Below are 24,984 nucleotides of genomic sequence, written 5' to 3' on the forward strand. Positions count from 1 at the left end.
ACCCTACGGTGGCACGGGGCGACACGTAATGCTGATCAGACAGGCGGAAATCACTCTTCTCCTGCCTTCCTCGCAGTCCTGAAACCCAACAAAGTCTAACCTCCTCGCAAGTCAGATCATCACCTGCTTTAGAGGAGCATTTCTGTCAGTACAAACCGTCATCCAAGCTGGCAGTGATATATGCTGTTTTTCAAAAAACGTCTCATGGAAGCAGGTAAGTGACTTGTATCCTCTGGCTTCGTACCAGAGGTGCTTGTTTCGGCTGCTGTCTGACTGTCGTCTATCAGCTGTTTAATTAGCAGGGAGACCCGGCGGTTCAGAGCAGGCGATTATATTCTGCACGCAGCCTCAACAGCCTCTCGCCGTGAATTATTTTCTTTATCGTCTAACATTGCAAGAATTGTCGCTTCATGTGCATTCCGGCCCGTTTGTTGTCCAACCAGTATTTCTCTCATTAGTAGCAAAAATAATTACTGTGTTGACACGTGACCCTGACTCTGGAGATTTTGCAAGGCCGTCCGTGAGATGGACCTCCTAATGCGTGACGATCGCAGCGCTGCTCAAGTTTGGCTCGTGCTGCATTTGAGAACTTTGCATGTCATCAGTGTTTTAACTCGGCTCGTGCCAGCGGTGGCTCTCCCAGGCACGCCGCCCCTGGGAGCCCGCGGAGCCTGCGCCGAAGCAGAGAGCACCTTGCTGGGGACACGGACCTCAGCAGCCTTCAGCCCGTGTCCGTAGCGCTCACAGGAGTCATTACTTCTCCCAACAAGCCTTTCTTGCACGCAGCTGGGCCCGAGGTGACAGCGATATTAATAGCAACGCAGAAGCACGCCGAAAGCGTTTGCTCGGCGTTTAGGGGGAGGCGGGGAAGGGGCTCTGGAGGACTCCCCGCTTGCGGGGACAGCTGAGCTAGATCCCGTTTCTCCTGAGGACGAGAGGGACAGGGGACGGCTCTCGATTTCTCCTTGTCCCTGCTGCAAACGCTCCCCTCCAGGCTGATCTCTCGGTGGGAGATCGCCCTCTTACGCCCTAAAAGATCCCCTTCACCATCGCCGTCACCGCGTGCCAGGTCCGTCGCAAGCCGGGGGTTGGAGGTCACCGCCGAGTTTGTGCTCCACCCCGCGCGGGACGCACGCCCCACCGGAGAGCTGACCGCCTCCCGTCACAGGCCTGCAGTCTGGGAGCGCCTGGAAGGAATATCACGGGGTTTTTTTTGCCTTTTTCAAATAAAAATGAGGTGATTTTGAGAACGAAGTCAAAGTGGGGGGTGGAGGGGGAGAGGAAAAAGCAACATTTCAGCACCATGAGTTTTTTTCCATTCCATTTTTTTTCCATTTGTGCTGAAAAGCTCCATGGTTTGTTGGTGCTTCAGATGCTAAGACATGACCAGGGAGCTTTTTTGCAGCCCAGGCGCAAGGAGGACCGAACCCCGGGTGCCGCCGGGCGCAGCGGCCCCGGGGCTCGCGGGGACACGGCCGTCAGGACGGGGCCGAGCCGGCTCCCGGCGTTTCTCTGCCGTCCTCCCAAAGGGACCGTTTCTCACGTGGGACTCTGCTAAAAACTGGAATTAACTCAAAGGATCAGGATTTTTGTTTTGTTTTCCTTATTTTAATGGAAAAACCGAGCCTTCGGTCCCCTGGGCGCTGGGGGAAGCAGTGCAGAATTAGGACTTTGCTTAAACCGTGTAACAACTACACACGTACTCCAAAGCAAAGCAGTGACTCGTAACTAAGGCGGAGGTAGGTATTTTTGACGCGATTGGTTAAAAGTTTGACGCCGACAGTACCGAGGGGTGCTTTCTCTACCACAAAGTTGGCAGAGCTGGTTTTTCTTTTCCAACGCGCAACAAAGGCCAGAAATAAAGCAAAAAAAAAAAAAAATAATAAAAAAATAAAAGGAGGAGGTCGCTTAGCCACGGTGTTTGAGACCCACTTGGCTTTTCGTTATAATTTAAAACCTTTGCATCCTGCACTGGTGGATCTCGTTAATGAGTGGATCTCCTCTCACTCGGGGGGCACGGCTTTGCTGTAGGCTGCCTTTGCCGCACCCGGCGGCCTCCTCGGCGTTACCGAACGGGAACAGCGCGGCGGGCCTGCAGAGCCCCTGAAAGACGAGGAGAAACGGATACGGCTTTTGCAAAAAATTATCCCTTGTATTTACAGAAACCAAGCGCGCGGACAAACGTGCAGGTGGCAGAGAACTTGGCAAAAGCCCTTTTTTTTTTTTTTTTCCCCCCTCCCCCTTTTTACGAGAACAGCGGCCGGCGAGGGCCGACCCGCGGGGAAGGGCGGCCAGCGCCCCCTCCAACCAAAAAATCAACTGACAGCCCCCTCCTCCAAAACACAACAAAACCAGCAAAAAAAAAAACCCAAACAAAACAAAACAAGAGCCCCCAAAACAAAAGAAACAAACAAAAAAAAAGAAAGAAACAAGAAAGAAACAAGAAAATTCAAAATGAACCAAAAAACCTCAAAACAAAAAAACAAAGAAACAAACAAAAAACAAAACGAAACAAAAAAACCCCCAAAACTAATAAAAAGGAAAGAAACAAATAAAAGAAATAAAAAAGAAAGGAAGAAAGAAAAAACAAAAAACCTAAAATAAACAAAAAAAATCCAAAACCAATGAAAAAGAAAGAAACAAATAAAAAAAGAAATAAAAAAATCCAAAATAAAATTTAAAAAGCCCCAACCCCCCCCCCCCAAAAAAAAAAAAAGCCCCCAGAAGCCCCCACGGTGCGGGGACTCTTCAGGAACACGCTCACCGAATACTGAACACCCCCGGGTGGCTCCCAGCGCCGCCGCTCCGCTCCGCGCCCGCGCTCCCGCACCCGGGGGCGGGGCCGGCTGGGGAGGGGGCGTGGCCGGATGAGGGAGGCGGAGCTCCGTGGCGGCCCCGCCCCCACCCGCGCGGAAAGCGCCGCGGCCCCTCCCTCCCCCTCCCCTCCCGGTACCTCCCCCCCCCCCCCACAGTGCGCGCGCGGCGGTGGCGGTGGCGTTCGCGCTGCGCTGCGCCCTCCGCTCCGCGCTTTGCGTGTGGCCGGAGCCGGGCGCGGGGCGCGCAGCGGCCGTTGGCCCCGCTCCGCTGGGCGCTGCATGGGGGCCGCCGGCGCGGCGCCGCAGCCCTAGCGTAAGCCGCGGCCCGGCGGAGGCGGCGTTGGGCGGCCGCGGCTGCCCGCGGCAAGCATGGAGGAGGCCGCGGCGGCGGTGCGGGGCGGCCGGCGGGGCCGGGGGCCGCTCGGCCTCCTCGGCCTGGCGCTGCTCTGGGGGCTGGGCGCCGCCGAGGCGGAGTTTTCCATCTTGGACGAAGCGCAAGTGTTGGCGACGCAGATGAGGAAGCTGGCGGCCGAGGAGCTGGGGGTGGTCACCATGCAGGTACCGCGCCGCGTTTTCCCGCCCGGCCCCTTCCTTCCTTCTCCTTCGTGTCTTCCTTCTTTCCCGGCTTTTCTTTCCTTTTTCCTTTCCCTTTCCTTCTCTCCCAAACTTTCCCTCCCCGCTGGCCGCCCACCGCCCCTCTGCCCGCCGCCGCCGCTGCCCTAACGGCCGCTGCGGGGCCTGGGGGCAAAAAACAAAACAAAAAGACTCGACCCCCTTCCCCCCCCCCAAAAAAAAAAAAAAAAGAGGCCAAACCGGCCCCTTCCCTCCCTCCCTCCATCCCCAAACGGCTTCTGGCGGCAGCCGCGCGTTGCAAAGCCGCCGCGCTGGAGGCGCTTTGAAGCGGCCGGCGACGGTTTTGTTGTATTTTATTTATTTATTTTACCTAAACGGGCTTTTTTTTTTTTTTTTCCTCCCCCCCCTCCTCTCTTTTTCTTCTCCTCGAAAACCGGCCCCGTCCCGCCGCCTTTGTGCGAGCCGCCCTCCCGCGGAGCCGCCGCTGCCCCTGCGCGCTGCGGGGAGGGGGTTGTCCCTGCCCCTGAATTCAGGGAAACCCCCCCCCCCCACGCACTTTTTTTCCCCCCTTTTTTTTTTTCTTTTTTTTTTGCCTTTCATAGGGCGCGCCTATGTGTGCGTGCGTTTCCCTTCGGGAGATGCATCGCCCCAGTCCCCTAAACGGTGGCGTCCCTAGTGAATTGAAACCAAATCAGTGTCATTGCGTTGCCAAGTCTGTTTCCCTGCTGTGTTTAAAAAAAATAAAATAAAATCTAACGAATGCGACGTTCTTCAACGTCTTTCTTTGCTTTCAACTTGAAGGGGAAGAAAAAAAAAAAAGGCATCTTGCGTAGAAACGCGCGGTTGTCTTCCGCACCGGCTGCGATGTGCTCGCTAAACCGAAGAGGAGCCGGCTCTTCCTCTAATAGCTCTACTGGCTGTATTTAACTTGGCGACAACCTGGATGCCAGGGCAGGGGGATGCAAATAACTTTAAAACAGTGTATTTACTGTGAGTTGGATAGTTTATGCCCCCAAAATAATTCAGCGTGGTGAAACCAGCAGTTAAACCCTGAAAACCCTTTTCACCCTGAGCTCTATTTTGGCATGTTTCATGTTTTGGCTGCTTTAACTCCCATCAAGCTAATAAGAAGCCTGTCCTTTGCTCCCCCCTGTAACATTATTACGGCTGTTGAAGATTAAAAACTGGTGAAAACAAACCTCCTCTGATTTTAGAAGCTTCTTTGCTGACCGCCTGCAGTAGAGTGACAATGTTATGACGTGTGTCACTGCAGCCTGTGATTCTTGCAAAGTTTTAGGGTAGAAATTCTCTAAACGTGCAGAGACGGAGGTGGGCTTAGCTGGCGCAGGATTAGGGCTTTCTCCGTTTGCGTGAGGCTGTTTGCGTGGTTTTTGCGCAGGCGCGTGGTGCCGGTCCCTCTGCCGCACAACCGTCCTGAGAGTGCACGGGGCAGTATGGGACAGCCACACCAGCAGGTGCTTGCTGCGACTTGTTTGGGGATGAACGAGGTTTGTGGGATTTTGGAAGAAGAGTGAGAGAGCTTCTGTGCTCTAATTGGTTATAGATCTGGGCGTGTTGCCTGAAATTTAGAGGGCAACGTGGCAGCAGGCCCCAAATCCGACCTGAATGAGGAGGGCGGAGGGACTAGTTGACTCTTGCACCTGAGCCCAGCAAAGAGGACGGTCAAGTGGTTGGCCCAGGTGAAGACCCGCTGGTAGGAAGCCTCAAAGATAAAAAGGCAAAACCGGTGCAGGTCTTTGAGAGGTCGAGAAACCTCTCAGGATGGAAGCATCCTATGGCAGGATGGAAGAGACGGGCAGTGAAAGGAGAGGTTAATATTGGCTATTTGGGAACTGCAGTTTTATGTAATTCCAGAAATTGCAGAGGAAGAAGCAGCAGGATTTAATGCTTCTCTTGCTCTCCTCTGTCGTGTTTGGTCCCTCTCAGCTGTGAGTTCCACATTTGCGCATCCTGGTAATAGGCAGGAGGGGGTGTCAGCAGTCACTGGCAGGGGACGTGATTGTGGGAGAGGGCTTTGGAGGAGAGGAAACATCCAATGAATGAAGGAGCAGGTGGAAATGTTGAGCTGGAACAAGGTGAGAGCTTTGGGTGCGTGTTTGAGTCTGAGAAAGAGTCTGGAAGAAGAGAAAATTTGTAGAGGGAGCCTCCATTAAGGAAGGGAGGATGAGGTGGAGCCTCCAGAGAAGACATTAAAGGAGACACTGGAAGAGGAGGTAAGAGGAGAACCATAGAATTTCTGAGCCTTAAATGCCTGTGTAAAGAGGAAGGATGTAATGAGTGTGAAAGCTGTGAGATAGAATATAAATGAGATTTCTACTGGAGCAGCGTTCAGTGCCGTAAACAAGATCTGTCTCTTCTGCGCCATGTCCACTTTCTGTAATACGTTTTTCTTCTACCAGTGTTTCACAAAATTACTACAACGGTAATAAGGGCTTAGTGTTTTTAATGCAAGTGTGTTGCTTTACGTTGTTGAAAGAAATGAGGTACGTGGACATCTGCATTGTAATACAGGCTGAAGCTACAGGAAGAATGAGGATGAGAGTTATGATGTCAGCATGGGTCTAACAATTGTTTTTGGCACTAACACCACAGCCTTCTATTTATAGACATTGCTTGAGCGCATCAGTGCAGAATCTGACTATTACTTTTAAGTAATGCTTTGTTTTCTCACACGTGAAAGCAATGCATTCGTAGAAGCACTCTGATTTCACACAGAAATTTATTCCTTGAATGATACCGTGAAGAACAGCTGAGGGTAGCATAGGTGACACCTTGTGAGCTGCATCATTCGCTGAACGTGTTGAACAGCGGTTTAACAGTTTTATTTAAGTTTTAAATTAAAATAAACAAATATGTTCCCATGATACAAGTGTGCACTATTATATAGAAAGCTGCATAGGTTCCACGGTCTCTTATATATTATGATTTTTGATATTATTCCTCCAGAAGTAATTAGATACAGAAAGTTCATAACTTGTCTGACTTGCTCTGTTGCACCTATTAATTATTGTTCCCACTCCGTTTGACGGTTCTGCAAAACAAACACGGTCAGTGACATTGTTGTGTCTTGATATTGCATGTATTTAATTTTATGCATTGTGGCTGAGAATATTATTTTAATATAGGCTTGTATGCGTGTGTGTACGTGCCTGGTCTTTTTTGCCCTGGGGAGCAGAGACGGTCTGTTTAAGGTTCTTGCAAGTTGTTCAATGCCACTTCTAAATTGTGATCAAGGAAGAGCACTTGTGGTGTTTAAGGCACTTTACATAGTGGTGGATAAGCATGTTTAGATTTAAAGGTGACGCAGCAGCGGTGAAGATATCTGCTGTTTTAAGATTTGGGCCTTTTCAGCGTTATTGTTTGTTGCTTGTCTGCGTACCGCAGTAATCCAGCGCCTGGCAAAGGGAAGGTTGTATTTCTCAAGGGACTGTGTTCTGACAGCCTCCGGCCAAACTGCTTGTTGGTGCAGCACCTCTGGTTTCGGTGGAGTTAGGTCACCAGCAAACGTAGCGCTGTGCGAGTAGCGGGCTGCGCGGGTTCACCTGTGCAGTCCGTTTCCTCGGCCGCGCGCGCAGAGGGCAGAAAAACCATTCCCAGAAGCGTGGTTAGCAATCTGGGGCAGAACGCAGGTGCGGTACCTAAAATGACATGTAACTATTACCAGCTTTTTTTAGCTGGAACACGTGTTGGCAGCGTCCCTATAGGTATGGGGAATAGATTTTCGTTTTGCAGCAGACTATTCTTAGAAGCTTATGTGCAATCGTAGCTCTGCTTACCAGTCTGAGCAGCTCTGAGGACAGCCATACTCTTTCTCATTATTCAGTAGACTACATAGTAAATCGTCTCGTGTCATAATTCACAAAGAGCTGTAGCTGGCTGAATGAGCAGCTTGAGACACAGAGTTAGGTATTCTCCTGGGCAGTACTGCTCTTACTCAGCAGTAATTAAAAAGTAAGCATCCTTTTGTGCTAAAATTATAACTAAATTGGTAGTTAGGTCATGACCCGGTCTAACGTTGGGATTGAACTGTCTCCTGTTACCTGACTGATCTTTGACTTTGTGGAGATTTCAGAGTACGTTGAAACAATTGAAGTACTTTTACTGGGAGGTGAGAAGAACAGCAGGATAAATCAGAACTTCAGTGAATATTTTGTTTGTTTTTAGCATGGCTTGACTGCCTGAATCTGCACGGGGCACGCAAGGTGAGGACTGCTGGATTGCACTGTTTTGCTAGCATTGGGCAAGGTAAGGTACCTTACCTCCACCTGCAAAACGGAGAAATAATATTTACTTTTAGAGAGAGCTGAGAGGACTAAGCACTGCTTTGAAGATGAAAAGCGATGCTGAGTGCTATTATAACTTCCAATGTGGGTGTTGATGTTCCAAGACAGATAGGCCAAACAACAAAACCAACAACAAAAGTTATGGGCCCAGAGAGCCTTGAATGCTTTTGAAGTCAGCTCTGCCGTCTTAATGCTTTCCACTTGCTCTGTGGAAGTAGTATGGCCTGTTTTCCTTGCCAATTACTGATCCTGGGAGGCTGGAAGAAAAAAAAAATTTTTTTGACTCTGCAAATAGCAGTTTACTAGTCATTTTTTCCTTGCTCTTTCACTGTGTTACTCTTTTTCCTTTGTGTATTAATATGTGCTTGGACGATGTAGGCATGTGTACAAGCTTCTCCAGATGGACTGGCAAGCATATTATTTTTTGTTTTACTGGTATCTTGTCCAGCCAGATGGTTTTCGACAAGAACGGATTGAACAGAGACCGGAATGACAAACAGACATAGAAATGACATCAGGGTTTGTGTGGGGAGGATGACGCGGCGCTTCGTTCTGAAGAATCCACAGTCCTGGCAGGTTTCTGGATGAAAACTGAGAGTTACAGTCACAAGAACTGTCCGCTCGTTTAATCTCTTAGAAAATCAGCAGCCAGAGAATACAAAATTTTACTGTCTAGGAAAGATATCCAAGGATGATCTTCTGGTTAATCACAGTGGATTTGCAACTTGGAAAAAATGAGTCCCATTTTAAGTTGCACTGCAAACCAGTTGAAATACCAGAACCATCGTTTTCCACGTCTGAGATAAGGGGCTTTGCACGTCCCCCCCTACCTTCTCTGGGTGTCTGAGAATCAGTCAGGCAGTGACTGGCAGGGAGGTACTTGGGCAACAAGTGACGTAAAACACCGCGGATCCTCAAGCGCCAGCTCTAAATTGTCCAAACAGGTCCAGGTTTCAGAACGTTTTCTAATTCCATATCCCCTAATGTAAAATGGTTAAAAATTCACCTTAAGCAAAAGTGTAGAGAGCTGCTGCTGTTTTTTGTTTTTTCTTGTCATTTTCAGGTTGTTTCCAGCTTGTGAAACTGAAATAAAACAGTGCAAAAATAAAAATAATGCAGGCTGATAAATGTTTGGCTGTATCTTTTGTTGGCAGTGGTGCACGCTTGAGTAATAATTACAGGGTAGAAACCAGTGGAGTAAAATCTCATGTGTTTCACATGATTATGTCTTGGTTTGAATCCAGCTCTAACAGTCTTTTTCAAGGCTCTGAAAGCCCAAGACTGCAGCAGTCTTTCAGCCTGTTCCCCTTGGATTTCTTCTTTTTTTCCTTGCATGAAACATTTCAAAAAGCTATAGAGAGGTCCTGGTGGAAGAGCAGTCAAAATCTTTGTGCTGAGGAGAGCGAATCTGAATTTTTAATTAGGCTTTGAGTTGTTTCTTCAAAGTGTCAAGGCCCCGTTAGTGATGTAAGCCGTGCTGCATTAGTCGAGACTGACATTTCACTTCAAACGGGGAGAACGCAGCTGTCCTGTGCAGATAAAAGTTGCCAAATGTGGTGCAGCAAGGTGGATTGGTAGATAATTAGCTGTCCCCCTTCGCTGCTGGGTTGAAGAACCCTGCCAGTCATGGGAGGGGAGCGAAGGAATTATTAACAGGAAGAAGTCCAAGTATGTCGTAAAGCCATTGGGAATCTCTCAGCTGTGGCAGGGCTGATAACACGCGCGTTAAGGAGGCACACAAAGTGCGTGCAGTCTGCGTTAGCCAACTTCTTCCTTCGCTGAATTCAGTAGTGGAGGAATAGCAAGTGCCTACCTATCTGAACGTAGCAGAGAAACTGCTGCGGTGCCAGCAGCTTGACGAGGCACCGGTGAGAAAAAATTTAATGCTTATTGCCAAAGAAAATTGAGTGCTTCCCTTTTTTTTTTTTTTTCTCCTTTTTTAAGGACAGAAAGGAAAGATAAGTTTGAGAATAAAAATAAATGTTAAGTATTAACAGATTTTTTTTTTTTTTGGCTTGTCAGTTACTGTTTTATGTTTATCAATTTTTGGTGTTTTGTGCAAATGAATGATTGGAGTCTTATTTATATCTCTGCAAGATATACCAGTTCTTCACACTCATATATGGAAGTCTCAGCTACAAGGAAGTATTCCAAATTTCTGTATTTCCTTTTAGCTTTTCAGGACTGCTTCATAGTTTGGCTACTTGAGCGCGATTCTGACTCCGAATGAAACCTGCTAATGGCAACACACACGTGTTCTTCTCTTTATGGGACAGCTTAGGAATAAATGAAAAGCTACAGAGGAGATTCTTCAAGGGATAGCTTGCCCATTCCTTACCGTGAGAGTTCATTAATTGTTGACTTCTGTAAGGTTTGGATAATGTTCTGTGAATGATTTCTTTGTGCGTAGCTGAATAGGAAAATGCTAGTTGTTTTTTTTCTGAGTATAGATAATGTAACTTAAAAATTTAAGTAACTTCTTTGATGTGTCAGCCCTCATTTCATGGGTCAGAAGTTCTGCTGAGGTTTTAGCTAGTAGCTATATTGTCTCATACCGTAGTCTTATTGCAGGTTAAAGTGTAAAACAATGAAGTATGGACAGTCTTAAAAAGCAGAGCATTTGACAATCATCATTTTCCTCCAGTTTATTGTTGTTGAGTAATCTGTGGTGTTAAAGTCTGAAAGGATATCGTGTCCTGTTTTGCATTTAAAACTGTTTAATAAAGTTAATACTTAACCTAGATCTGCTTTTAAGACATACCTTTTTCTAATGTAAAGTTGAGTGCATACTAAATCAGTGCTTCACTCTTACGTTATACGTATTCCTGAACGAGCATCACGTGCAGCGGGATTGGGCCTGGTGGTACAGCGTATGGGATGGTGAGACTGGAGTTGGTGGTTCTTGTTCTCCACCGCAGTGCCTGCAATGCGGCTGGTTTGTAGTAGAACGTGCGATGTCTTGTTCTCCGGAGAGTCTGTAATAATTGACCTCTTCCCTGGTATAGATTTCCATGCGATACTGTGCTGTGCCTAGTTTGGCAGAGAAAAATCTAAGCTAACTTTTGAAATGGTCGCAATGACACAAGTCAGTAATTTCTGATGCCGTGATAGATTTTAATTTTTTTCCTGATTTTTAATTTTTTTTCTCAGTGGCTTGCAGGATTTCTGTAGAGTCTCTCTCAAATGAGTTTGCATAAGTATATTTGCACAGTTACAATCACTAGTAAAAACGGTTATGTCTCCCTGTATCAGCTTCTCAGATAGAAGCAGCTAATACAGCCAGTTTTTCACTGGGTACAGTTTTCCTTTAAATGCACAATTTTGATCTACTTTGACTGTGTGTTTTGAAGCTACAACCGCTCTACAAGTAGAGAAGAAAAGCCATAGCACCTTTTTGAAAATAGCCATAATTATTCTTTGGGCAGCTCTTTAGAGCTGTCTGACTAGTGTTTGTTGTCCTCTTTTGGCTATCTCTTCCACATGCTCCTGAGATGCAATAGGAATTTTTGGCTTTACTTCTGATCATCACAGGCGGGAATAAGACCAGAGAAAAAGGCTTTAATAGACGTATCTGTAAAGATTTTTAGAAGCTGGAACTCCTTTAGCAGCATTTCTTGTGCATTTTCTGACAGGGTTATTAGAATATTTCTGTGCCACTCTCACAGCTTCTAGGCTCAGAAAGTATCTGATTTAAATTAATTAAACTGCATTTAAATGCAGTTTCTAGAGGTTGTCTTTGGTAACTCAGTAGGTTTACTGCAGAGCCTACATTGTAGAAAAACAGGATGATAAATGGAAGAGACAACTTTTACTCTTCATATTTTGATGATCAGTGTTCCTTTATTTTTATATATATATATGTGTGTGTGTGTGTATTTATAAAATCAGTGTTGGATTTTGGCTATATAGTGTTGCTCAGTTGGGGTGAAGAAGTCAGTCTGTTTCCTATTTGGGATTAATGAATATTTCTCTGATTAAAAGCGGAGTTGTGGAAAGTGGTACAACTTCTACGCACTATCTGGGTGAAAGAGTGTGTATTCCAGTCTTAGTTTTCAAATTTTCATTGATATAGCCTCAGTAGCACGTATAATTAAAACAAAGTAATCTTTTTTTGAAAATTGTTTAGAATCTCCATCCTAGGTTGGATCTGAGGGTTAATTTAGCTTCATAATAATGATATGATGCCATCATGGCAAGGGATTCGGATGCTTTCACAACCTTCCTGTCTCCTGCTTAGCTTCCTGGTTCTCTCTGCTTTCAGCAAAGGAAGTATTGGAATATATTTCCTCTTGGCCATGCTTTTACCTCAGAAGTAATATCAAACAAAGCCTGGAGAGGTGTTTGTGGCGATGGGGTGGAGAGGAGAAGGTGCAGCCAAAAATAGCTGTAGTGGGAGCCTCTTTGCCTGAAGTGAGTCTAGGCTTGGAGCCAAGGGTGGAAAGAGTTCGCCAAACCTTGGGAAGATTGCACAGGAAGTCGAGAGGGTTTTACGCATTGAATAATGGTAGCGGAAGAGGGGAACAGGCCACAGTTACTCATTTGTACAAAACATTCGCTTTTCAGTGGTTGAGAGGAGTATTCCTTGTATCTGAAACGTTGCACATTGGGACAGTGGTCTCTGTCGTTACCCTGCAGGCCTCCCAGTGGGTTTGGGGACGTGGGTGTTACAGGGGTGGTTGCCCCATGCATGGCAGTAAAGCAGTCCTTACTTGGATCTGGCTCTGCTTGGCCCTCTGCTGCTTCTTGGACCCAGTTCCACCTTGTGTTTGTATGGTTTTCTTCATATTCTGTTATTATGGGAAGTCTAGGAAAAGACAGGCAAAACAATATTTTGCTGAAACACTTTATTAGCAACTTGTCTGTAGAAAGTGTTTTCTGGCGTTTAGGGGCTTCAGAGATCTACTTTGCCTACCAACCCCTCACCTTTTATTTGTTGGAACCTAAGGGAACGCCACATTGTGTGGGTCATGAGCATGACTTATCACAGCAGGCTTTGAGAGTAGTGTTTGGTACTAAAATGGATAGCAAGTTAATGGAATATCTTGGTTTTAACCAAACAAGCAGAAATCTCGACCACTTCTTTCCCTAAAGCCTTGTTTAGTACAAGGAAAACGAGCTGTTTGATCGTGGTATGTTTGCAACTGGTAACTTGGTCTCAACTTCCTTGCCTTGTCCCTTACAATGACGATGGCAGTTGGGTGTGAAAATTGCTATGGCGGTGCTAGAGCTGTAGGGAGGGCTTTTAATGCCACCCAGGTAATAGTCCCCACCGGTGGTGCAGGTGGTGTTTATCGCTGGACGTGGTTTGGTGTTTGCTCCATGCCAGGCAGGTAGTGAGCACAACCTATGTGCTGCGGGGTGGGAAGGTGGGATGAAGCAAGCTGCGCGTTCTCAAATAGGAGAAAGCCCAAGTCTTCAGGAGAGGTTGATAGTATTTGACTTGTGCTGTTACTACCCTGCCTTGAAAGAGGAAGGAAAAATCACTCGAGTGGAAGATTCTGATGCTTTTTGGGCTGGGGAGGTGGATGGTGAGCTACTGTACACAGCAGCAAGCATCAGATGATCATCACTTATTTTGGGATACTCTGCCTTTTGAGCACGGTTATAGAAGCATGCTCGCTTGTGGGAGTAAAACTCAGTTTTTCTAAAGTGTTTTCTTGTGGTGGTAGCCTGTCTGTTGCAAATTAATAGGTGGCAGCTGTTTATAGAAGGTTGGTACAGAAGAAAGCGGTTTTCAGTGTTTTTTGTTGTTTTTGTTTTTTTCCCTTGCTTTTTCTTCTCTTGCTCATGGTCAGTGAACTAGCATATTATCTTGCCTTGTTTTTCTGACACCAGAGTCATATGGGGTTTCTGGCTTTTTGATTTTGGACATCTAAATACTGTTTGGAGGAAAAAGAAAAAGCAGGATCGTTGTGAGGGCAGTAAAATGAAGGAGGAAAGACCACTTCAACTCGGAGGATCATAAATTGCGCTTTTGAAACTGCAAGCCTTGGAGGCTCATGTGTGCCGTGAAGATTCAGCTTCCACTTCACAAGAGCCGGCACAATGAAGCCATCTCAGCCTGATGGGTTTCAGAGGGGCCAAGCTAGTGTTTTAGATTCAGCATTTTTGTGTTGGGCATATGAACAAGTTCTGCAGTGAAGGAATATTTAATTTAAATACACTGCAGCTGTGGTCTAGGTAGTTAGACTTCCTCAAATGTATTGTTTGCCTGAACAGTCATATGTATTGCAGGTTCCTAGTTGTCTTAAGCTTCCTTTGCCAATGGTTATCGAAGAGTTGGCAGGTGTCATATGGGTTTTACGCCCTCCGTCGGGCTTGGGGAAGTTCAGCTACAGAAGAAAAAAATATACAGGGAAAATTGCACTTTCTGGTCCAGACAGGAATACAGGAATAAGCCCTGAGGATGGCTGGTTTGTAAAATTATACAGGAATGGTTATGTTTCTGTTTTTAAACTGTAAATTTCAAAGTCTTGATCTGCTAGATTAAAATTAGCAAACATTATTACTGGATAGTGTCTCTTGTGTCTTACTTCTAGGAAGCTTTGATTTTCTTTAAGCGCTGCGTTAACACAGGGATTTAAGGTGAGAAGCAAATGTAAATATTAAAACTTGACTCATTGGGGAATGAAAACAAGGACAACTCTCTACATATCTAAATGTAACTGTGGTGTGGCAGAATCCTGGAACGTAATATCAAACGTTTGTGAGCTCCAGTCCTCAACTGGAGCCTCAGAACAGTAACTGCACTTGAATTTTGTTCCCTAGAAAGGTAGTAGAATACTTTTAATATTTTGAATATTGCCTCAATTAAAAATAAAGGCATATCTTTATTTTTTAGAAGCTGTAATTATAACATTTTCCCCAGTAAACTGATATTCAGTTATTTGCTTAAAAAAAACCTACTTAGCTCTTACTAATACCCTATCAGAAATTGCAAGTAAATTTAAAAAAAAAAAAAGAAAAAAAGAAAAAAAGAAAAAGAAAAAAACATCTTTGGGAAGAAAAATTAATAATCATACATTGCAGGAGGAAGAAGGAAATGGCAAACTTTTCAAGCTTTCTAGCTTTAGGTCAGCTTCACGATCCTAAAGTCTGCAAGTATAAAGCTGAGGTCACATAAGCAGCCCACCTCTTCTCTCTTGAGTTACTACTTAGTGTAGTGTAATTTGGGGTGAAATTTCAGTTTATTTTTATTGTTCATTTCATATTTTCAAATAAACTAGAACTATAACTTTAAATTATAATATTGTCTCATTTGTACAAAGTCCTTCCCTCTGATTTTCACAGATATTTAATGTATCATTTGTTAAAGGAAAAGCAATATGATGAGTGTTCTCAGTCTGTATGCAGAAAGTATTTTATGTAGCCCTAGATGATCTCAGTAGCTGCTCTGAGGGGTATGTTTGAAGGTCTTGAGGTTGTTAAAATTAGTTAGCTGAAGGTTCAACTGGTTTTGGCCAAGGTACCTGTATTGTGCTGAGCTAACTGCTAGGAATGTAGGATTTTATTCCAAAAATTCTGTTCAGTTTTCAACACTTGAGTTATTGACCTACCAATGGTACTATTTTTCCACTAAAATGACTGGATGCAAAGACAAAATTAAAATAACACCAACATAACCATAGTGGTAGATAACTAAAACTAGCCTAATATAAATTATTAGTCATTTATTTCTGTTTGGCTAAAAAAAAAATGCATCTGCAGTATCTGTTTCAGCACGAGGTCACATAAATATAATTTTGCCTCCCCCTTTCTGAATAAATAAGTATATATGAAGTTGTTAACTGTAAGTGTAGAGATACATTAAAAAAAAAAAATAGGTTCTGTAACTGCAACCTCAGACTTTCAAATGTAGCTTTTCATATGTGTCCAAGAACAGAATGCCAACCGAATGAAACCCAACATATTTTACCAGTTTTCTGTGTTTGAGCTGGAGGGTTTCTTTTCAAGGGGTAGAGGTGCGATGGTTATTTTGACAAGAGAAAGGAAGACTTAGGGTCACAGTCTGGAAGAAAGGGAAGTAGGCAAGCTATTTGAATACTCATTTGAAAAGTAAGGCTTGCTGTGTTTTTTCTCTACTTCAAATATGTCTTCTGAATGATTTATTAGATGTTGAAAATTCATGCTAAAGGAGAAGAGGAAAAAATAAGCAACTGTAATAGGGTGATACAGTCATTAAAAACTTTAGTAGAAAAATTGCATTGTTTTGCAATCATTTGAAAATGTAATGAAAGCTGTTGCCACCTCTAGTGAAGTTAGATGACAGCTACTTTGCTTATAGGTACCTAAAGAGCGTGTGATATAGTTCAGGCTTATTCTAGGCTATTTTTTTCAATCCACATCTTGGTACTATTTCGATACAAAAAAATGTTATCAAGCGTTTATGGCATTTGAACCTAAACCTTGACCCATCTGGAATTGTGAGTTACAATTTGGGTTCCCCGTGAAGTCATGAGCTAGACTCTCTTTTACGCAAAAGGTGTAGCAAAGCTAGGCTTTTATTGTCTTTGTGCGTCACTTCACTGTCTCCTGAGCTTGTTTTTGTCGTCTTTTTTTTTGTTGGATTTTTTTCTGTTCTCCGTCTGCTTTGCAGCTGCTGCGTATGTGCTGGAAGCTCTCTCCGTGCACGGGGCAGGCAGGCAGCACTGCTCTGTTGGCTGCGCGGTCTCGTTTCGGCAGCCCTGACTTGCAGCCAAGGTGGTCAGCCAGCAGCGCTGATACGGCACATGTTCACATCGAATGTCTGAGTAATCTGGCCAGTTAGTACAAAACATAACATGATTATAACAGATACCCTGAAATTTTACGCTTGATGAAAAATTTCTCTGAGGCATTGGCAGGGAACTGGACGGATGCCTGGGGCTACGAAGACATGGAGCTGAAGAGCTAGAGTACTGTCTACATGACAGAAAGCAGCAATTTCAAGATCACCTACTTTTTCTGTGTGTGTGTGTGAACAATGACGAGTTTGGGTTTTTGCTGCTGTCATGCCAAGATGACATTTCATTTTAATACTGAAAACAGATGCACACCCTTTTAGGGATACTTGCGCTGAAATAATGTTAGAGCTGGTATGCAACAGGCACTTAATCTGATTGCCTACATATCCAAAAATATATTTAAAATACTAAAGTCTTGCTATAGTAAGTCTGTGGGCTGGTAATGTGGCGAGCTGCAGATTCTGAGAAGGCCAGTGTATGAAGTTGGAGTAAAGCCATACCTAAACTGGTAAAAATTGTCAACTTGTGGCCTTGCTTTGATGCAGAAAAGAAAAAAGATTCTTCTTCCCTTTTTTTTTTTTCCTTCCCTCAGTGGACAAAAATAACTCACTTTTCCCCAGGGCGGGCAGGAATTTATTTCTACCTGACTTATTCAAAATTTTGGTAGATCTTGAATCCCTGTGGGTAAAGGAAAGGAAGAAAAAGAAAACGTAGCAAGGACTATGAGAGAGAGACAGCGGGTAAAATGGCTGTTTACTGCTTGTTCCTGACCAGAACAGGAGGAAATGCTGAGGAACGGCTGCTCGCCTTGCTGGCCTCCAGGTAGCTGACCCTAGTGCCGTCGCCAAAATCTGTAGTACGTCTTTCTCATCCTGTGTTTTGCTGCTGAACAGCCAAGAGGGTGGATTGGCCGTGAGCTGCCTGCGGAGAGGGGATGGATGTTCCTTGTTCACTGTCCCCCAAGCACCCCTGGGTTGGTCTTGGCTTGGAAATGGGCAGGGAGAAGGGCATGTCGCACTGCTCAGGATCCTTCATGACGTTTGACGTAACCGTACGAGCTCCGAAGTCGTTGCTAGTCGGTCCCAGTTCATCCCGAAGCTGCCGTGTTGCAGCAGTATCCGTAGCAAATGGCTTCGTTCTTCTGAAACTTGCTGTTCCTGATCTGCTGAAGCCAAGATGCTGCAAATCTGTTTCCTACTGCAGTAACAAGCAGGAACAGCTAGTTCAGCTCTGCTTGGCTCAGGATATGGCATGAGCAGGAGTAGGCAGAAACGTGGAGATGCCTTTGGATAGAAAGAAGCAACAGCGGGGCAGAAAAAAGGTCCCAATATCTGCTTTATTTTCCACTGCGTCCAATGGCACGGTTCAGTGAGAGGTTGGCAGAAGCGGATTAAAAAGGCAAGGGTGGGAGGGCAGGAACTTTTCAAGCGACTTTGAAGCCAGGGAAACTGTTGGTGTAACTTCAGTGGGAGTCGCGATGCCTAGAGCCGTGGCTCTGCGTGACACAGCGGTTGCCCCCCAAGGCTCTTAAGGCAGAGGCTGCCCGTGTCCCCAGAGCATGACATGTTCTGATATATTCAGCGTAGGGTTTGAATCATCCTTTTCATTTTATATTTGAATGGTACCTAATGTGGAGCAGCCATGGCTTGGGTGCCTATGTGTCACCAAATAAAAAACAAAAGCTTTAAGACATAAAATGTGACCTAGGCTGTCCCTTTTAGGTACCAGTCTTATCTGAGTATTGCTGCAGGGGAGTTATGAAGCATTCCCAGCTACTCATTTCCAATCCCAGTTTTCTAGTAATAGACTTAAAAATCTTATTGTATAGCTGAGTTAGTGACTGAGCCTTCACTTTATCATCTCTTTATAAAAATGTATGCACATTAACAGGACGTATTTAATAGACACACTGCCTAGATGAAAGACTGCTTTGTGGAAGGAAGCCTTTGTGCGTTTCTGGATCTCTCGGCAGTTCCTGTGGCGCTTCCCAAGTCTCGCTGACACCGAATGGCAGAGGAAAAGACCTGCTCCCTTTCAGCTTGAATGGAGAAGAATGGGAGCGGGGTGGCGGTGGGGGGGAGGCCCCGCTTTGCAGCGCCGAGGTGATTGGGATTGGCACTCGGGATCTGAGCGTTTTAACGCTTTTAGTTCTTCCTACCCCCAACCGGGGCTTTGCATTTGCAATGAGGGCCGTGCTGTCCTGGCAGTAAAAGTGAGGCTGAGTCAACAATAGCCGCTTCCTAGCTGGCTGAAATTGAGACAACTTTTCTCAGCCCAGGTAGTTCCTTTATTACTGATTAGGTCCAAATATTACGTTTGTCTGTATTAGCTATCTTAACAGAAGAGCTTTTTTTTTTTTTTTTTTTTAAATACTGGGGTCTGATGTTATCTTTCATCTTCTGTTTTTCTTCTCAGTTGGATTTTGGTAGTTTTTTCTGTCTGTGGCATAGCACAGATTCTTTGCAAGAAAAATAATTTCTTTCTCAAAAAATAAGGTTGTGAGGTCACAGATGCATTTAGTTTGCCCTGGCAAACGTCTTCATAAGATGAACAAGGATCATGTGGACAGCTAATTAAGTTTCCACTAAAATCTAGCAGAGAGAACTAAGCTTTTAACAAAAATTCAAAGAATTTTAGGTCTGAGGAAGACATTTCTGTTTTCTGTTACTGATAATTCACGTGCTCTTTGGGTTGCATGCAGAGAGAGCTGGTCCTTAGTCCCATTGCAAGGATCCCAGCAAATGCATTCCAAGATTTGGAAACATGTGATTTAAGATTCATAGAGAAGATCAGAGGGAGGAAAAGAGGAAAAAAAAAAAATGCTGCACACTTTTAATTAGTGCTAGTGCTGGACAACCATGATTGGGATCCTTCAGAACAGGCTTTCATATTTGGCCAGCTGTTCTAACCTGGTGGGAAAGAAGGGCACAGTCTTTTTATTATTGACTTGTTGACTGCTCTGTGAATGCTTTTCGACTATTTGTAACAAAACATGGAGACAGGGTGGCCTGCTGTTGATTGTGTTTCTTGGGATCTGGGATGGCTGGCTGGTCCCAGACGGATGCCCTGGTCTGCCGGGAAGTTAACTCCTCGTGGAGGCTTTGCCTCTCGTTCTTGGCTCGGACCTCATCTAACTCCCTTCATCAAATTCCTCGTGTTTGCTGATGATTTTTTGGCTCTGGTCACAGCTGGGGTCTCCATCTTGTTGCTTTGAAACAGATTTTTGAAACAGTGAAACAGATTTTTGGATTAGGTAAAGAGCCAAGAGAAGGGGTAAAGAGAAGACAGGGGAGGTGGGAAGGCGAGGGAAGGGAAGTGGGGGCTGGCGCTGCCCGGGGTCAGGATCACTAGCCTGGCCTGGGGGACTCTGAAGGAAAACAGAGACCTAGGGTCCGTCCACGGGCAACTCTGGGAAAGACAGATCTATCCAATAGTTTGCTCCTAATTTCTCCTCTTTAATCTCCGAAAGAGGTGGATGTGGTGAGATGTCATCTATTCATTCTTTCATTCACGAATTAGAGTAGCTTTCAACACATCAGCGTTGGTCTGACTTCATATTTTCTTTTTCTGTTTTTTTCCCTCTCAAGTCAGCTGCGTTCCTAACGCAGTCGTTGAGTTGCATCAAAAGCTCTCTGGACTAATCCAGTCTTTTGTGTGTCGTCTTGTACTTAAGCGTGCTAGCGTTCCCTTACAGCAGCTGTCATAATGAATTTTCATTGACGTCTTGCGTTTGAGCTCACAGTGGGGAGGGTCTCGGTCATTACTTCAAATGTTGATAAATCCCAAAGCAAGGTCAAGGCAAGAGTAAAAGTAGGTCTGTGTTGGGGTTGAGGTGAGTATCTGCTGGTTGCACCAAAGAGTAAAATAGTTATTTGTATAGTTAACAAAGCGCTCGGGTGGCTGAGAGAGAAAGCTGGAGACTGAGGAGCTCTGAGGTGGCTTTAAAGGAGAATGAAGGTGTTAAATTCAAAAACATTGCAAGACCGTTCACTGCCAAAGTTAAAGTGAATATGAGTTGAGAGGAGTAGACCAGGTTCTCTCCATATTCCTCTAAAACGTGAAAGCTCTTTCTCTCAGGATAAACCAAGGCACTTCGTACTGGTGTCAGCGTTGCAATTGAGAATTTTGTGTTGAGAATTTAAAAAAGCTTTTTGAGACAAATCACTCGACACCTTTTTGCCAGCAGCCCCAGCACAGGCATGTAGCATCTCTGCCTGCTTCCAAAAGAACAATCAGCCTGATCGGTTTTGGATGAAGGCATGATCCCTTTTCAGGTGCATTTGTAAACTGAGTCATTTCAGGTGCCGCTCACTTTCCTTAATCTCTTCTTGTGAAAGAAAACACCTCACAGAAATGTTAGTAAATTCCAAAATCCTTGATTTAATTCTTCTAAGAGGAGGCTGCCTTTTCCTGTTAGGGCCCCCCATTTAACTCTGTTTAATAGATTTAATTACACAGATCTCTGTACAAGCTTACAGTATTTGTTTCTCTCTCCCTCTCCCCCTCCCCCCCATCAAAACAAAAGAAAATTCTGCAAAGGACTAATGAGTCCCCAAGACATTGTTGTTTTTTCCTTTGTTACAGACAATAAAGTTGCTCTGTATTTGCTGTTTTGCGTACTGCTCATCTTCAGGTAAAAGCTCCCTTGTTCATGAGTTTTTGTGTGCCGGGGGGGTGTGTGGTTTTTTTTTTTTTTTGATAAAGATTCTCCCCTTTCTTTGTCTGATGAAATGAACTTGGAATTTCCCAGAGCATGTGGCTGTAGTGTGTAAATTTAAAAACAAAATGAGTTGCAGCCTGCAGGGTTCAAACTAGAGATAGCCAGAATTGATTGCTGGAGTGAGAAATTAGCTATTGCACAAATCATGTGGATATTGACAGATTGACTGTTTTCTACCATAGACTATTCCTGCTCTGAATTTATCCCGATTATAGTTCCTCGAAAATACTTAGAATGATCAATTGAAATATGATTGATCCTGTAGATGAGAGCTATACGTTGTAAGATGCTGTGGAAGTTTAGCATTCAGAACATATGGGAAATAAAAATATTTCTGATTAATATTGGCAGGAACTTCAGATGGAGTACGGTGCAGGAATGGTTCAGCTTTGTGCCAGCAGGATTTCCTGGCGTTCACTTGTAGTTTATTTTGCATGTGCACTTTGCACATGGGGTTCCTGATAGTGTTTCTTGTTATTAACACTTTATGTTTATTCATCTGAAATCAGCAAATAGATGCTGCATCATTGCAAAACTCTCACTTTGCACCGCACTTTCCATCTTACGTGGGTTTGTTGCACATCACGTATGTGCAACATCACGTTGCACATACTGTTTCCTTAAGCAGCTTGTTGAAATTTGTTGTGTTTTGCTCGGCATCTTTCATGTGCTTTTTTGTGGCTTTTCCAGTCAAATGCAACTCTCTCCTAAAAACAGTTTAGGGCTTGTTGAATTTTTTTATTACAAAAGTGAGAGGTAAGTGAGACTGCTAGTTTCTAAAAGGAGTTGCTTGGGATAGGTAAAACACCTGAAACTTATGTGTTTTGATAACAATTTCCTAATCAATTTTTTAATACTTTCCTGTCTTGCTTAGTGAAATCCGTGGAGAAACGCGTACGACGTACGCTGCTCCGTGTTACTGTAAGCTATACAAAGCATACAGATTGGGAAAGCTGGAGAGATTTTCTTCTAAGCTTTCATTAACTTCATTGCATATTCAACACAGGGAATCCACTCATGCAGGTAAGACTTTCAGTGTATTCCTTGGGCTTAATGTTTTGATGCTCGTTTACTTCAACTTATTTGAGGGAGAGCTAATTGAACATTGAACTGAGAATTAGGTTCTTAGTGTGTCAGAGGAAGACTTCTGCTGTGCTGGAGGTCCGCTCTTTGAAGGAGTTGCTTGAAAAAGGACCGTGCAGCAGTGCTTGTATTTCATTCCCTTGCTCGCCTGTCTCTCTTCCCCAGTTCCTTCCTTTCACTGGCTTTTCACAGTATGAACTATATGAAGAAGGAATTTTTTTTTATTGTTTCTGCCTGCTTTCCAGAGTGAGATAACAAGTATTCATTATTTTGCATCTGAAAAAACACTATTGTTGTTGTTATTACTATTTTATTTCTTGGTGACTATAAATTGAAACAGGAAATGACCTGAGATGCAGTTTCCATGACACCCTGTCACTCGAATCCAGTTTTCAAGAAGATGAAAGGCCGAAGCAGCCTTTTGATACAGAGCGGCTAATTGGGTGGCTGATAGAGGGAGTTTTTTAATGTGGAAAAAATAAAGGAGGAAAGAAGTGGAACAGCTGTGTTTGGTGCATATGTATAATCCCAGATAAAGCTCTCCAAGGACAAGGAAACACCGTAGTGCCTTAGCCAAGGGAAATCTAAAAAGTATTAAAAGCGGAAATGTAGCATTTTGGGGGGAGCTTGTAATTAATATCAAAAACCACTGAAATGAAGGCGTTATTAAACAATGGACATGTGGAACCAGAGAATCTCTTGCTCCATGCAAAATGCGTTCTTGGTTTTTGTCTCTCTCTAGGCAAATTAAAAGAAAAGGGCAATATGCTGAGCTTTTTTTACTGTGCTTCTTATTCAGTACGTTCCCATCTAGAAGGACGTGTGTGCGTGCCTGGTTAGAGTAGTGTGCAGCCAAACGCGCTTCTCTGCTGTAGCTCGTTTAAATGGTGTTTACTTAGAATGAAAGTTCATAGATTTCCTCAGTTTTGATCATTGCGTTTGCTTCTCTAAGGATGTTTGCTAAAAATATGTGACAATACAAAAAAAAAAAAAAAAGTTTTCCTGCGGGAATATCTGAGAGGTCTCTTGTACTGATGATGGAGATTTTGATCGGAGGTGATATCCAAGCAGCCTTGGGTGGACATTGACCTTCCAAACCATGGCAAAATATACATCTTTAACATCGAGTGAAATAGTTAGGGCGACTTGATAAATTATTTCCACCTTGGGTAATAAAGCAGATAAGGTTTAAATGCTAGACCTTTAGATGATTTCACGTGAAGTTTATTTTACTTTCTTGGGCTGATTGCCACAGTATGAAGCGAGTGCAGTTCCTCTGCCATGACCCTGGATAGAAAATGAGTACAAAGCATGCAGTCCTGTCTTGTGTTCATTTTTTCCCTTCTCCCTCCCTCTTGGTTTGGGAGCTTAGTGTCTGGATAGTGTGTTTGTTTTTTTTTTTTTTCCTCCTCCAAAAGTAGGTCATTTAAGTCAATATAAAAATTAAGGGAAAAAGCAACCTTTATTTTTCCTCCTTGTTTGTCCCTCAGAATGTATCAGTGTGCTTTTCTAGACCAGACGGGAGAACGGTCAGAAAATTGTGAAACTTGAGCTTCATTTTAGACATATGCCGCCTTTGTTTCATGTCACAGAACTAAATCCAGAGATGGGCTCTGGCTAATTCAGATTGCCATGGTTCAGTGTGGCCTGTAAACCCAAGCCAACTGAAACCAGCAATAGATACGCATACATCCTCATAGCCTTTGCCAAGAAAAAGACTAATTTTAATGGACAGTAGCAACATTGCAGGAGTTGCAAACATGGGTAACTTACCTGAGCTTTTGTTCAGTTTTTATTTTAACAAACTTTTAAAAGTAAATGTAGGTAGCACCTCTGTGGGATTGACATCAGCTGTATAGGAGCTACAAGCAATGTATGTTGTTGCAGGGTTAGAACGCATTCTCACTGAATTGCTTGTGTGTTTGCTTTTTTTAATGATTATTCTGTGTAATTTTTGAAATGAGCTTGTTGTTAATTAGCATCCAGCATCTCGTTTTGATTTGAGGGACAAATCCCGAAGGTGTCGTAGCAAGTGGAGTTGTAAAGCGAGATGTGACTGATGGGGTGGAGTTTCAACGTCAAGTAGCAGTGGGGAGTTCGGCCGCAGTACCCGGGCGCGCGTGGGCCGTACCGTGCCGCGGCGTTTCACGTCGCGTAGGCAGTGAGATGCAACTGATGGCGCGTTTGTTTTCAAAAGTGCTGTAAAATTATCCTGTCTGGGTAACGAAGTGAGGAAACGCGCCGCGCGGTTGGTACGTAACCTGTAGGAGAGCCGTCTCAAGGAACGTGACGCCGCTGTGGCTGATTGACGCGAGACCTTTTGATTAAACCGTAATGCGTTCATAACCGCTGAAATGGTGGGGAGGCAGCTTGCTGCCCGGCACAGCCGGTTTAACGTGCATGCATAAAAACGGTCTCAAACCAGCTTGACTGTTAGTGTTGGGCAACTTCTCTGCCTTCTCATATGAAGATTTTATTAGGCAGCAGCTGTGGTCGCGCTGCCTGAGTATATGCCAGTTTTTTCTCTTGAGACTAAGCCTCTGGGACGGCTTGTTAGCTCCCTGGCCGTCTGCGAGAGAGGAGAAGGTAAGATTAGCGCGTGGAGAGGGGCCTGCGCTCCGACACTGCGGGAATGCAGGTGGTCTGCAGTGAGGCACAGAAATTAAACGAACATGCTAATTGTTCTCGCAGCAGATTGGCTCATCTGTGTAATTTAAATGTTTTCTGCTGTAATAATCCCGGTGGGCTTTCACCAGCTCTTTCCA

The 24,984-nt window shown here is 44.4% G+C and overlaps 1 protein-coding gene across 1 annotated transcript in view; it reads left to right on the top strand.

The window, feature by feature from the left end:
- Positions 1–3,148: 3,148 nt before the first annotated feature.
- Positions 3,149–24,984, top strand: part of CACHD1 (cache domain containing 1) — a 120,562-nt gene continuing 98,726 nt past the window's right edge. The window contains exon 1 of the mRNA XM_068953434.1: positions 3,149–3,374. Coding sequence (XP_068809535.1) covers positions 3,186–3,374 — 189 coding nt within the window. The 5' untranslated portion in view covers positions 3,149–3,185. The remainder of the gene's footprint in view (positions 3,375–24,984) is intronic.

The sequence above is a fragment of the Struthio camelus genome, chromosome 8 (genome assembly GCF_040807025.1).
Source record: "Struthio camelus isolate bStrCam1 chromosome 8, bStrCam1.hap1, whole genome shotgun sequence".
In the NCBI taxonomy this organism is placed as follows: Eukaryota; Metazoa; Chordata; class Aves; order Struthioniformes; family Struthionidae; genus Struthio; species Struthio camelus.